The 15,607-nt window shown below is 45.4% G+C and overlaps 1 protein-coding gene across 2 annotated transcripts in view; it reads right to left on the minus strand.

The window, feature by feature from the left end:
- Positions 1–6,852: 6,852 nt before the first annotated feature.
- Positions 6,853–15,607, minus strand: part of SPDYC (speedy/RINGO cell cycle regulator family member C) — a 23,237-nt gene continuing 14,482 nt past the window's right edge. For both annotated transcript variants that reach the window (XM_006911324.3, XM_025046235.1), the window contains exons 3-8: positions 8,676–8,856; positions 8,352–8,410; positions 8,001–8,086; positions 7,719–7,890; positions 7,294–7,636; positions 6,853–7,098 (exon numbers count right to left, since the gene is read on the minus strand). In XM_006911324.3, coding sequence (XP_006911386.2) covers positions 7,070–7,098; positions 7,294–7,636; positions 7,719–7,890; positions 8,001–8,086; positions 8,352–8,410; positions 8,676–8,856 — 870 coding nt within the window. In that variant the 3' untranslated portion in view covers positions 6,853–7,069. The remainder of the gene's footprint in view (positions 7,099–7,293; positions 7,637–7,718; positions 7,891–8,000; positions 8,087–8,351; positions 8,411–8,675; positions 8,857–15,607) is intronic.

The raw sequence follows: 15,607 nt of genomic DNA on the forward strand, positions 1-15,607 counted from the left end.
GCGCCGCAGCCCGGTTCCCGGGCAGGGCCAACTCCCCGCCCCCACTGCCCCGGAGCCCTGGGGATTAAGGCTCCCGGCATCTGGGCGCGGTGCGGGAAACCGGTCCCCCAGGCCGGGGCTCACTGGGTGACCTTGGGTGAGTCCCTGTCCCTGTCGGCCTTGGCGTCTCCGTTCGCGCAGCGAATGGGACAGAGATGAGCAATTGTGGGGGCCCATCTTTCTCTTGCGCCATGGGCTATCTCGAACCCGGAGACTGCGAGAGGTGGGCTTCCCTGCGGTTTCCCCGTAGCTCTCGGCCCGCCCTCCTGGGAGCGCCCATGTGACACCTTACCCAGAAGGGGGCGGCAGAAGCTTTGAGCCGGAGGGTAGGCCCCCTTGGGACCCGGAGAACCTGCCAACAGAACTGCAAGTTGAAGAACAAGGAGGGAGGGGGACGGCGGTGGTCCCCCTGCTCAGGTCCTTTCAATGACCTTGGGGGCCCCAGAACAGCAGCTATTGCGCCTCTTAATAGGAAGTATACACAGCATTTTGTTGGGGGAAACAGTGCATAGCTCTGCTGGAACTTAGGACCTGTGACTCCAAGAAGGTTAAGAGCCACTCATCTAATCTGACCCCACTGTCACTCCCAGTTTACAAATTAAGAAACTTGAGGCCTGAGAGGGTGTGGCTTGCTGAGCTCCCTCACCTGGTGAGTCAGGGCTGGAACCCGCTGCTGGGCCCTTTGCTCTTCACAGTTCAGCATTTGTGTGTTCAATCGTGACTAAATCCTTCTGGCAGGTCTTTGCACAACAGACACTCATGACTAGGCCGGCCAGCTCTGCGGCCAGAGGGGGCTCTCCTGGTCTAGTTGAGGGGATTAAGGAAGTTGATTCCTGATGCACAAGTAGGAGTTAACTTGGTAGCGAGGTGCTGGAGAGGGTGTTCCTAGCAGGAAGAACACTATGTGCAAAGGCCCAGAGGCCAGGGGAACACATGTCCATGAGGGGAACTGCAAGTGGCCCTTGCAATTAGATCACAGGGAGCAGGGGCCTGGGAGAGGAAAGATGCTCTGCAGTGGTAGCAAAGGTCCCCCCTCCCGCCAAAGCATTCTGGCTCAGCCTATGTGTCCCACAGTCCTCAAAATCACTTTCATAAACCTGTCACTCCTGACTGCATCCACCGTTCACCAAAGGATACTGACACCCCCTATATGTGCCAAGCACTGTGCCTGCCTGGGCATAAGAGGGCGAAGACCCATGGCCTCAGCCCCCTCTGAAGGAGACAGACGTCATCGCAATGACTACCCTACAATTAACTGGGAAGAAGAACGGGTGCCTTAGCTTCCTCAGAGCTCATAACCGAAGCCCTATCTAGTGTAAGGGTTAGGATAGGCATAAATCAGACACGGAGTTATGGCAGGGCTGGGGGAGACCGCCCTGGCACAGTGGAGGAACAGGACTATGTTTAGTGTTGCTTGAGTAGAGAGGAGAAAGGGAAGGAAGAGTTATGGCAGGGCTGGATAGGCTGGAGTTTAGATTTTCTTCTACTTGAGGTAGAAGACTGCTCAGATTTGTATAAGAAAAGGAGGAGGGTACATGGGAGTGGGTTGGATGAGGTGAGAGGTGACTCAGGTAGTCCAGATAAAAGACCAAGGAAAAAGAATGGTAGCTCAAATTAGGGGTGTTGATGGGCACAAGAGAGAAGTAGATGGATATGATAACTATTTAGTATACACCATATCAAAATTTAACTCACACTGGATCATACACCTAAATATAAATGCTAAAACTATAAGACTTCTAGAAGGAAGCATAGGGAAAATCTTAATGGTCTTGGATTTGGCAAAACTTTCTTAAATATGACACAAAAAGCACAAACAATAAAAGAAAAAATAAAATCGAATTTTATTAAAACAAAATACTTTTGTTTTTCAAAAGGCACTATTATGGAAATGAAAAGACAGGCCATGGCCTAGGAGGAAATAATTGCAAAAGTTTTATCTGATGAAGGACTTGTATTTAGAATATCTAAGTAACTTTTACAACTTAAAAAGTAATCTAATAAAAATAGGCAAAAGATTTGAACAGACATCTCACCCAAGAGGATATTTGAATGGCAAATAGGATGAAAAACCACTCGGCACATTATTTACTGGGGAAATGCAAATTAAATACTGGCAGGCCCACCATCACACATCTACTAGAACTGCTAAAATTAAAAACCCTGACCATACCAAGCCTTTGCAAGCGTGTGGAGGAACTGGAACTCCCAGACGCTGCCGGCAGGAACTCAGAATGACCACTTTGGAAAACGGTTTGGCAGTTTCTTAAAAAGTTAAACATATATTCGGCCATAACTAGAAATGAGTTATCAAGATACAGAAAGGTGGTGGAAACTCAAATGCCTATTGCTAAGTAAAGGAAGCCAGTATGAAACGCTACCTACTGTATAAGTTCAACTATATGACATTCTGAAAAAGGCAAAAATAGAGACAATAGAAAGATCAGTGGTCGTTGGGGGTTCAGGGGAGAAGAGAAGGGTGAATAGGTGGCACATGGCATTTTTAGGGCAGTGAAACTATTTCTATTACACTGTAATGGCAGATACATGGCATTATAGATTTGTCAAACCCATAGAATACACAACAGCTGAGAGGGAACCTTAATGTAAACTTGGACTTTAGTTAATAATAATGTATCGATATTGGTTCATCGATTGTAACGAATGTACCACACTAATGCAAGATGTTAATAGAAGAAACTGTGTGGGAGGGAGAGGGTTTTCAGGGAATTCTCTACTGAGCAATTTTTCTGTAACCTTAAAATTGCTTTAAAAAATAAAGTCTATCTTAAAAAGAAGAAGGAAAAAAACCGTTAAATATACACTTACCATATGACCCAGTCATTCTATTCCTAGGCATTTACCCAAGAGAAATAAAAGCATATGTCCACACACACTCCTGGGCATTTACCCAAGAGAAATAAAAGCATATGTTCACACAGTGCATGACTGTTTTTACTTGTAATGGCCCAAACTAGAAACAACCAAGTGTTTATTAATAAACTGTGAATGGATAAACAAATTGTGATACATATGTGTGTGTGTGTGTGTGTGTGTGTGTGTGTATAATAGAATACTACTCGGCAATAAAAAAGAATAATGGATGAAACTCAGACTACTTTATACTGAGTGTAAGAAGCCAGAGAACAGTACATACTATATAATTCCACTTAAATGAAAATTCTAGAAAAAGGATACCAATTTAATGACAGAAAGCAGATCAGTGATTGCCTGGGGGTGCTGACAGGTGGGAAAGGGTGGGAAGGATTAACTAGGGGCTTCAGGAAACTTATTGGGGCGATGGATGTGTGACTATGTTAACAGTTTTACGGATGCATGCATGTCAAAACAAAAATGTACATTTTAAGTATATGTGGTTTATTGTATGTCAACTATGCCTCAATAAAGCTGTTGAAAAACACCAATAGGACTTAATCACTGGTTAGATATGCCTCTTGGGAGACAGGGAGGGATCAAAGATAACTCTAGACCCTTGATCTGGCTTGACTGCCTGATTGGATTAATAGGGGAGTACTCACAAAGCTGGAGGGACAGTGGAGGATCAGGTTGGAGGAAAGCATCGGGAGCCCCCCAATCCAAGATGAAATGTTCAGGTTGGGAATAGAGGTACAGATTTGGGGGTCACTAGCCATTGGTGCCACCTGAAAGAAGTAGAGGCCAGGAGACACTTTATTCTGAATACGAAAGTACTTCATAAAGATGTCAGTTCTCCTTAATCCATAGATCTAAAATTCTAAGATTTAAAATTCTAAGATTTTTTTTTGGAGGGGAGGACTATAAAAGCTGATTTTAAGTTCATATGGAAAAATAAACAAGAATTTTTTAGCCAGGAGACCTGAAGACAAAGAGTAATGAGTAGAGACTAACCTTACCCAATATTAAAACAACAAATTTATGATAATTAAATATAATGACGAAGAGGGGTACTAGCACATATAGATCATTGGAAGATAGAAAAATCTAGAAATATGTAAATGCATGCGTGTTGGAATTCAGTATAAGATAAATGTAGTATTTCAAATCTGGTGAGAAAAGACAAGTTTTCAACAAAAAGCATTATGAAAATAGGAGGGAATTTTGTGTATAATAAATTCCAGATGAACTCATGATTTAAATATAAAAAAATGAAAACAAAAATACAGCCAGGAGCTAAGGAAGAAGCTTCTTTAGTCAATTCAGTGTGGAAAAATTCTTTTTAACTATGACACAAAATCCGGAAGCCACACACACACACACACACACACACACAAAATTGATTTTACATTTAAAAATCAGGATGACACTTGAAATTTAAATTTAAATTAAAAAAATAAAAAACAAAAATCAGTACAGCAAAGTCAAAATAAATTGAAGAAAATACAATTTACATCTTGAAGGGCTATTTTTTCTTCAAACCCTTATGTCAATCAGAAACCAAAAATAGCAGAGAAATGGACAAAGACAAGGAGGGTTCACGGAAGATAGCTCTTAAACGAAACAATACTTCAGCTCGAACAAAAAAGAGATACAAATTATAACTTCACCAAGAGACCATTGTTCACTTATCAGTTTGGCAATGATAAAAAAAAAATGGGTACGTCACTGATTGGTGAGCGTTCTGGAAAACAGTATTTGCATGCATTGCTGGACATGGGGGTGGTATAGGCGTGGCCTCCTTAGAGGGATCTTCGGATGAACCATCAAAATGACAATTCAGATTGGCCTCTGAGCAATTCTTCTAGGAATTTAAGTCACATATATCTTTTCATATTTGAATAATATCCTTACAAAGTTTTAGTGACTCTGTGTAGCTCTATTTGGAAACCAGAAGTCTGAAAACAACTTTATCGTTGATCAATACAGAACAAGTTACATTATGGTACATTTATGAAGAATACTATACAGCTGTCAAAAGGAATGTATGGATAGGAGACCATCTTCAAAATGTTAATAAGTACACAAAAGAGTGCACAGAATTCTTCTGTTTGAGTTTTTAAAAAGGGAGGTGGGACATATATGCATATTTGGTGCCGTGTTTTCTTTCTGACTCTCATTTCAAATGTGTTTTGTCCCAGATACCAAATATATGTGATTTTTCCACACCAACTCTCTAACTTTCCAATACCAACTAGTTGCCTACAATTCAATTCAATTCTGACACTAATTCCAAGACTTAGCAGAGACCCTGTAGGTTAAGGGCTCACAAGATGCCAGCCACAAATGGGATACCCAGGCGACTCATACACCTGTGTGGCCAACGGCAAATTTGGGGGTGCCATGGTCCCTTCCTTGGGTTTGATAATTCGATAGACTCACAGAACTCAGGAAAGTGCTATACTATTACCAGTTCACTCAGTAACAGCCAAATGGAAGAGATGCATGGGGCAAGTTATAAGGGGAGGGGGCAGAGCTTCCATGCCCTCTTCGGGTGAGCCACTCCCCCCTCCAGCACATCTGCATTCACCAACCTAGACACTCTCCGAATATCCAGTCACCCTCACTTCTCTCCCAGAGAGGTGGAGGAGCTGAAAGTTCCCACCTTCCAGATTGGTCTTTCTGGTGACCACCTCTACTTTAAGTCATTCATTAGCAGAAACTCAGTCATGGTCCAAAGGGAGTTCATTACTATCACTCAGTACATTCCAAGGGTTTTAGGAGCTCTGTGTCAAGAACCAGGGATGTGTATATTATCTTTTTTTACACATTTGGTAATATGTGTTTAGATTCTTTCTCTGAAAGGACATAGATTATTGCTTTCATTGCTTTTAGGGACAGGAAACGGGCAGCTGGGAGTCAGGGATAGGAGGTGACTCTTGGTTCAAAATTCAAAACGTACATGTGAATATGTTATCTATTTGAAAAACAAATTCAACATACTTTGTAGCCCTGGCCATGGCTTCTAATATCCACAGTGTCCAGGCTTTAGCTCCATGCTCCTTGGGAGCCATTCACAGAGCACGTACGTAGGGCAATCACATCCAGATTCTTGCCACGTGACTCTCCATCTTCCGTTCCAGCCCCAGACACACTCCCCAAACACACCCGCCCCTCGAGCTCTCCTGTCAACAGAAGTTTCCTCCACTAGTAACATGCATCTGAGTTCTATTCTCGAGACAGAGTTCTAAATCCTTCTAGGATTAACTCATTCGACATCCATTTTAGTAAAATACCCATTTTACAGATGAAGCGATGGAGATTAAATAACATGCTGAGGTCACACGGGAACTTGGAATTTGAACTTAAGCTGTTTGGCACCAGAGACCAAGACAATCACTACTGTAGTCTGTCTTTTCAAGAACACCCTTCCTTACAACCCCTCACCCTCCACGATCCTCGGGGGCAAGCTTGACATGGTTCAAGGCTCAGGTCAAATGCCACCTCCTCTGGAAAACCTTCCCTGCTCCTCTTTAATAAATATTCTTTGGAAGGGTGTTCTAGTATAATAATTACATTATATTTGATTGCAACTGAGGGCAAGGACGAACTCATTTCTAAATAAAGCTGGCCCTGCGGGCATTTCTAGATTGAGTATAGAGCTCTTTTCCATTTAAGCTTTTTTGTCCAATAGGCTCCAGGCCCTCATCTCATTCTATCCCATCTACACTGAGTAGATCTCATCATCCATAGGTGGTTATAGAAGGGAAACTGAGGCTCAGGGCGACTGGCCACCAATGGGAAAGGCAAAAGCTATTATAGAACCTGTGCTCATGGGTCTCAACCACTGATACCTACACCTGGCAGACCACCTCCATCTCAATTCTTTTCTTACCCTCCCCCACTCCCGGGGTCAAGGAGCCAGGCCGGGGCCTAAGCACAGTTGGTGTCCTGTGGACATGAGTTTATTAGAGGGGCCAGAGTCAGAGTGGGTACAAGTTACAGGTTGGGAGAAAGGGGCAGGGGGTGCTTGGGCAGCACTGCCAGTCTGAGGCCAAGACAGGAAGCCGGAGGAGGGGCGGGGGGCCACAGCCAGCAGAATGTCGGGTCAGCAGGCCAGCAGGCAGACTGCTCTTCACCCAGCGAGCGTCAGCGCCTAGGGCACTGGAGGAGGCTTTGGGAGGACTGGGGGAAGATAGACAGAGAGAGGCTCAGAGAGAGGTAACTTGCCTAGCTCACCCAGCTAGGCAGTGGCAGAGCTGGGACATGTGCCTAGGCCTGCTGGTCCACAGCCCCTTGTCCCTTCCTCTCATTTTGTCAGGACTTACACCTGCCTCCCAGACTCCCGAACCCACCCCCCGGCTCCTGTCCCCAACTCACTGTGGAGGGTGTAGGTGCCTGGCTCCAGATGCAGCTGGGGAGGCAGGACCACAAGGAAGCCTCCACGCCAAGGGTCTTCAGTCACTGAGAGACAAGCATGGGAAGGAGGGCGATACCACTCAGGGTTTGGGGACGGGCACTTGGGTAAGACAGACAAGGAGCAGGGTTGGTGGCAGTAGTGGCTGCAGAGAGGCGGTAAGCCACAGAGGGAACAATAAGGTGGCGAGAGGCCGGGGCCCCGGGGGAGGGGAACCTGGGCCTTCGGGCAGCTCCTCTGAGCCCCGCCATGATGGGGGCGTCTTTCCCGAGTCCAGGCCCAGTGGGACGGCTCCCTGGCCATGACCTGGCATGAACAGAGTGAATGGTAAATGGGGTTGGGAGGTCCAGCCTCCTTCCCCAACCCCAGACTGCCAGCAGAGCCTCACCTCCTCACAGCACTGGCAGCTCACGGCAGCCCGGAATCCCATCCGTGCCCACAGCTTGTCCCTCTGACGCAAGAAGTCTGCCACCTGATGATGCCAATCTTTGCCCAAGGCCCATGGAAAAATCACACATTTGGCTTCCTCCAGGTCCTCCTCCATGTCGTTTGCAAGGTACCTGGCCACAGAAGTGGGAGGGAGGCGAAGGGAACAGAGGCTATAAGCATCCTCCCTGCCCCATCCCACAACCTGGAGCAAGTGTCTCCCCCATGGGCCCCAGACACTCACAGTGCCAAGAACAAGTTGCTGCGGGTATACTCGCTGAGCTTCAGGTTGGCACGCCGGAAGTAGACCAGCACCATGGCCAGGAGATACTGCAGACACAGAAACGCAGGGAGGTTAGAGTCAGGCACTGGGGGGTAGGGGACGGCTCCAGGCCTGTTTGCACCCAAGGGAGTTCTGGCGCAGGTTAGAAAAACTGAGATAAAATGGTGAGAAGGGGCCTGCAGAGACAACAATTGAAAAGGAAGGTGCTCATTCCACCAGCCCAGGGGACTCAATGAATCAGCAGCACACGAACCCCACTAATTCGACCTTCCCCAAGTGACTCCAGCCTCCACCCCCAGAGTGTCCCCTCACCTTATCTGAAATCTGGAAACAGGGATCTCTGGAGAGGAACTCCTGAAGGAAGCTGTGCTCTGGGAGGAGAGAGGAGACACGGTAGTCTGGGGTCACCCCCTGCCTCCCGCACGACAAAAGTGGCAGCAGAAGCTCCAAAGCCCAGGCCTGCGCTGAACCCACTTTCTGACATGACTACCCCCACCTGCCAAACTGGGGTCACCTGAGAAGGGAAGGGACAAAGACTTCAGATGCTTTCATGAGCAGGTTGAAATCCCACCTCTCGCATTGGTTTCGACCTTGGTCCCTACAGCCTGTCCCATGCCAGCCCCTGAGTGGACTCACCCAGAAGGCCAAGGAAGGCCTGGAGCTCCTGGTGCTGGCGGGAACCGAGAGACACACTGCCTCCATCTTGACGGCTCCAGCTCCACAGCTTCACTTGGGTGGCAACCACTTGGGCAGGGGCTTGGGCGTCACTCATCTCATGGAGGGTGGGGGCGGGTAGGGTGGGGCAGGGGTGGGTGACCTGTCAAGAAAATGGCCCCAGGACTTAGCACCTTCCCTCTTCCTCCCCCATTAGGTCAAGGGGGTTGGTGAGTCTGGTCTGACAGAGGCCCTCCGGAAGGTGGAGGGACACGGGTGGAGACTTGGGGGCTTGGAACAGAAGGAATCTGGGAGGCCTGTGGGGTGGGGAGGCCAGAAAAGCAGCAGAGATCCTGAGGCTGCAACTCCCCGCCCCCAACCCCTCCTCCTGGCCCTGCAGGCCAGAGATTGAGAACAGCAGCATCAGGCACCACTGAGGACATCCTAAGTGCCTGGAGCTGTGCTGATGCTTTAAGGGCATCATCTTATTTCATCTCAGTAGGCAGGTATAACCGAAGACCCATTTTGCAAACACGGAGACAAGTGCGGAAGTCTCACGGCCGCCTGAAAGTGGAGCCTGTCTGTCCCCCAAGCCAAAAGCCAAAGAGTTTAATTGCTCCTCTTGCCCCCCAACTCATTACCAGCCCCTCACCACGCACCAATGTGGCAGTCTTGACAGGACCACCAGCCCTTAACCTCACGGAGGGGAAACTGAGGCCCAGAAAGAGGAATGTTACACAAATACCTGGGTTTAGGGCAAGTTGAGGTGGGACCACCTCAAACATTTCAAGTTATGGGGAGAGAGAGAGAGAGAGAGAGAGAGAGAGAGAGAGAGAGAGAGAGAGACACGCCACCTGAGGGCCTCAGGAGAAGGTGCCATCCACCACTCCCGTGGTCAACATGGGGGTCTCCACCTAGGATCCAGCATGCAGCCCTGTTCATTTCCTCGAGAAGACCTACCTGAGCTCAGGGATTACTTGCAGCATATCTTTCAGCCGCCAGCTCAGGCTTTTATATAGTGCCAAAGCTGCCCCGCCCCCGCGGCCTTCCACCAATCAGACCCCTTCCTGGAGGAGGGGGTGGGGCTTTAGGCCGTCACCACCCACCTCTACCTGGAGTAAAGCCAGTCTCCACCACTCGCCTCCCCAGCTGCCCAAGGTAAAAACTTCTCCAAAGCTTCATCACCTACAAAGAGGGGCGAAGGCAGGCCCCTTGGACCCCGGGGCCTAAGAGGCAGCAGGGCCTCTCCTCACCTCTTTATAAACGCGAAGCCAGGCCGCGGCCCGGAAATGAAGCCTGGGCTGCTGGTGAGTGGCCGATGGGGTAAATTATAATTCACCGATTGTGCCTTGCTGGGACAGGGTCTGTGCTTTTTTCAGATCCAGGAGCCAGAAAAGAGATTGCCCTGGCCTGGGAATTCCCAGGGGCCACATCTCCTTCCCAGGAGTAGGGAGAGCCTGGCCAGTGGCTCCGAGTTGGTAGAGGAAGCCTTTGCCTAAGACCACTAAGCTGCCCCTGCCCCCCGCCCACCTGCTCCCCCTCCACCCTCCCGTCTGCAGCATTAAGTCTTTTCTTCTTCATGTCTTCACTGATTCTTTTATTCTGTCTACAATCCTATAGAACGGTCATCACCTATGTTAATTTCCACATTTGACAGGTGACTTTTTTGGTGTGGTAAAATACACATATCATAAAATTTACTACCTTAATCATTCATAAGTTTAGTGGTTTTTAGTGCACTCATATTGTGAAACGATCACCACCATTCCTCTCCGGAACTCTTTATCTTGCAAAACTGGATCTCTGTACCCATGAAACACTAACTCCCCCATTGCCCCTCCCCCCAGCCCCTGGCAACCACCATTCTGCTTTCTGTCTCTACGAATTTAACTACTCTAGGGACCTCATCTAAGTGGAATCATATAATATTTGTCTTTTTGTGACTGGCTTATTTCACTCAGTGTCATGTCCTCAAGGTTCATCCACGCTGTAGCATATATCAGAATTTCCTTCCTTTTTAAGGCCGAATAATAATTGAGTCTATATATATACCACATTTTGCTTATCCATTCATCCATCAATGGACACTTACTTGGGATATTCTCATATCTTGGCTATTGCTATGAACATGGGTGTACAAGTATCTCAAGACCCTCCCTGCTTTCAGTTCTTTGAGTTATCTATCCAGAAGGGGAATTGCTGGATCATTTGGTAATTCTGTTTTTAATTTTTTGAGGAAACGTCAAATAGTTTTCCACAGTGGTTTGACCATTTTACAGCCCACAAACAGTGCACAAGTGTTCTCATTTTTCCACATTTTTGCCAACACTTGATATTTTCTGTTTTCTTGATAGTAGCCATCTCAATGAATGTGAGATGGTGACAGATGACTTTTGAAATATGTATATAATAGAAATGGAGGCTCAGAAGGAAGTTGACTAATTCATGCTCAAAGTCGTGCCCCTGCTGACAACAAAAATGGGCTCAAGTTACATGACCAACACAATGTGTGTTATGCTCTGTGAAGTATGTCTCGTGGTTCTGATGATGGGGTAAATTAAAATTTACCCCATTTTCAGATAGGAAACTGAGGTTCATGGGCTCAGCCTCCTGACAGTTGAATGAAAGATGAAGGAAATGTGGGCTGGGCTGGGTGGGTGGTAAGCACCGGGCCAGGTATGCTCTGGACCCCAGATGCAGGCTCCTTCCTATGACACAATTGCTCTTCCCTGATTGAACATTCAGCATCTATCTCTGCTTTGCTCCTGGCCTCAGGCTTTGACCCTGGCTGCCAGTGTAGATTTTCACTCCTAGGGATTGTCCCTCCGTTTCTCTGTCTCTCTGTGTCTCTGAGTGTCTCTGGATCTCTGCTATCTCTGAATCTTTTGGCCTCTCTGGGTCTCTAGGTCTTTTGGGCTCTGTCTAGTTCCCTTTGTCTCTCTGGATCTCTATGTGCATCTCTGAATCTCTTGGTCACTCTGGGTCTCTTGGTCTCTTGTGTTTCTGGGTCTCTGGATCTCTTGGTGTCTCTGGTGTCTGGGTTTCTATAGGTCTCTGGATCTGTCAGTCTCGGTGTCTTGGAATCTCTGGGTTTCTGAATCTCTGTGTGTGTCTCTGAATCTCTTGGTCTCTAAGTTTCCCTGCTCTGAGTCTTTCCTTTCTTTGAGTCTCATGTCTCTGTGTCTCTAGTCTCTCTGGGTTTCCCGATCTTCCCGTGCCCACTTCTCATGCTCTCTGAGGCCGGCAGGGCCTTCCCTGACCACCAGGTCTCCATCAGGCCACCCTATTGTGTATGTGTATGTGGTTCTCCTCGTGTATTTGTTGTCCACCTCCTCCAGAAAGGAAGCAGTGACCTGGTGGCCTCCAGAGCAAGCCCCATAAATGTGTTACTGAAGAGGCTATAATCGAATCAGCTTGGTTATTCCTCAACATCTCCCCCATGAAGTGATTAGTATTAATAACCTCATCTTACGAATGAAAACAACAGCAATTAAAACACAGAGTTGAGTTGTTTCTGAGAGATTAAATAACTTACTGCCAGCTACACCGCTAGTGAGTGGAGAGCCACATCTCAGCCTGGCTGCCTGGCCCCGGGCCCCATGGTGAAGCATAAGCCAGGGGCCTGGCTGTCCGGTCCAGCACTGTTTCTGGACCAAGCCTGATGTGAAGAAGGCATGCAGTAAGACTGTGAAGGAGCCCCCAGACCTGCTGTGTTTCCCACCGCTCTCCCTCCCCTCCTCACATAAGGCCAGAGACCAGTAAAGGGGCACAGAAAAGTCTGTGAGTGGGCTAATCGCCTTAACCTTGGATGGGCTTCGGGCCCTTTGCCCAGCAGTGCCAGCCTTGGGCGTCTGACACTCCACATCAGGGAGAATTTTTTAAATTATTATTTTGAAAGAATTTAGACGGAGACAGACATTGCTTAAAAAGTATGGAACATTTTCGTATCCCTTCACCCAGTTTTCCCCAGTGGTAACATCTTGCATAACCACAATACAGTTAGAAGCAGGAAACTGACATTGGTATAGCAGAACTACAGCCCTTATTCGAGTTTTGCCAGTTTTTACAAGCGGTCACTTAAATTTTTTTTTTTTTGTATCTAGTTCTATAAATTTTATCATACGCATGAATTGGTGTAACCACCACTTCAATCAGGATACAAAACAGTTCCATCATCCCCAGGGAACTCCCTGATGTTAACTCTTTAGAGGCACACCCTCCTCCCCGCCCCTGCCCCTGGCAATCATTAATCTGTTCTCCATCTCTATAATTCTGTCACTTAAGAATATTATATATAAATGGGATCATATAGCGTGTGACCTTTTGAGACCCTTATGATTAAATTGGGCCCACCTGCATAATCCAGAATACTTTCTCTCTTTCAAGATCTTTAACTTAACGACATTTGCAAAGTGCCTTTTGCCACACTAGATAATATGTTCATAGGTTCCAGTAATTGGGATGTGGGCATCTTTGGAAGGTCATTATTCTGCCTACCATATTTATCACAGCATAGTTTATACTGAGCTAACTAATATACTGTTCATAAAATGATATATTAGCACTCCATGCTGTTTATAAAAGATACAAATAAAACAAAAGGATATAAAAAGTTTGGCTATACAAGAATAGAAAAAATATCAGGCAAGTACTAAAAGAAAGTTGAAATTGCTATATTAGTATAAGAAAAAAATTATTTTAGGTTAAACATAGTACTAGAGAGAAAGAGGGTTCTTACATAGTGATTTCAAAAATATACGGCAATTTTAAATTTACTCTTTAAAAAAATTATTTTCAATTTTAGTAGTCATTAAATGTACTTACTCTTAAAAAGAAAATCAACAAACAATGGAGCTATGTATGTGTTTATATGTATGTGTAAATGAATAGAACCACAAGGAAAAACAGACAGATCACAATTATATTGGTAGATTTGATGGCACCAGCAGGCAAAAGAAAATTTAGCAAGGATATAAAAGATATGAAGAATATGATTAACAAATTCGACCTAATGGACAAATAGGAAGCACTACAGCCCCCTAAAATGCAAGAAATCATATGCAGAACATTTTCCAATAAATTGATCAAATTCTAGACCATAGAACAACTCAACTGGTTTTTTTAAAAAATTAAAATCATAGTCTGTGTTTTTTTTTTTTATCACAATACAATTAAGTTAAACATCACCAACAAACAGATAAATAGGGGAAAAAATCCTAAATATTTTGAAATTAAACGTTTTATGAAATTTCTAGGTCAAAGTAAAAAACCATAATTGGTCTACGACCATGCCATCTTGAGCACACCGGATCTCGGCTGATCTCAGAAGCTAAGCAGAGTTGGGCCTGGATAGTACTTGGATGGGAGAACACCTAGGTGCTGTAGGCTAAAAAACAAACAAACAAACAAACAAAATGCACAAAGGAAATTAGAAAATAGATCAAATAATAGATTTGTAGTGTTTTAGATTGTAATCATAATGAAAATATTGTATGTCAAAGTTGGGGGACACAGCTAACAATTCTTGAAGAGGAGTTTATTACTTCAAATACATATATTAGAAAATAAGAACGAGTACAAGCTAATGAGCTAAGCTCGGTCCTTAAAAGTCACAAAAGAAGAGCAGAGGGACTTCCTAGTAGCTGAGGTCCATGTTGGCTGCCTAGATCCTGATCTCCCAATATCTCCTCCCAAAACAAATCAGACCAGGAATGGGAAATAGAATTCTGCTGAAACCACAGCCTCAGCAAAACTTAAAAGCAGAGACTATCCATCATTCAGAATAACTGTAAATAAAAAGAAACACGCAGTATGCCAGCACGACCCTGTCACCCCGACCTGCCACAAGGCAATTGTACCAAGAAAACCGGCAGAGAGGGGAAGGGCATTGGCAGCTCAGCCCAAGGTTGATCTAGAACCTCCATTTGAAAGACGAGGTCCTTCCACAGTCAAAATACTAGGAAAATGTCCTGGGAGATCAGACCTTAAACTACAAGGAAGAGATTTAAATGCAGGTGGGATTTGAAGGGTCAGTCTTTAAAATGCATAGGTTCTGGGAGATGAAAAAGGTTGAAAATGAGAGAGAAGTTTCCTTGGACAATTGAGTGATAAAAGCGGGTAAAAAGCAAAAGGGAAAATTTTCAGGTCTTGCAAGGCAAAAAGAGAAAAAAAAAACAGAAGCCAAACCCCTCCTCCCCTCACCAAACATACAAAAATCCACTAAAATATCTGGACTTTGCTATATTGACATTAGAGTCTGCTGTTGAACTGGAAATCTTATAAAACACCCCAGTACCACACAAATGAACAAGAAGAAGATTAACAGATCCATGTGGAGCTAGGATTAAAACCAAAAAATATCAGAAAATAAAATCCAACACATCAATTAAAGAAAATTCTCACTGGAAAAAAACAACCAAATCCTTTCCATTTTTAACAACCATGAATCCAAAGGAACAAAAATTCACGCAAAAATTGTTCGTGTATTAGGTCATAGAGAAATCATCAATAAGTTCAGTAAAGTGGGAAATACAAACAATATTCTCTGAGCACAATGTACTCATACGAGAAATTATAATAAAGACAAAGACAAAAGGAATTAGGCGAAAACAAACTGCAATCCAAAATTTCTAAAAAATAATAGTGAAAGTACTACATATCAGACTTTATGAGATACATTTAAAGCAATCATCAGAGAAGAACTCATTGCTCAGAAAGCAGAGAGAATTCCCATAAGCCCCCTCTCCCATGCAACTCCAGGCACAACAGGCCTGAAACACTGGATTCCCAGGGCTCATGCCCCAGGTCTCTCCTAGGACAGGGATTCCATGCCAGGAGAGAAAAGTCAGCCAGACCAGGCACTACAGCCTCCACCCTCACCGACATGTAGGGTAGAGCTGTCACTCACCAAATAA

The sequence above is a fragment of the Pteropus alecto genome, unplaced genomic scaffold (assembly GCF_000325575.1).
Source record: "Pteropus alecto unplaced genomic scaffold, ASM32557v1 scaffold43, whole genome shotgun sequence".
Lineage (NCBI taxonomy): Eukaryota > Metazoa > Chordata > Mammalia > Chiroptera > Pteropodidae > Pteropus > Pteropus alecto.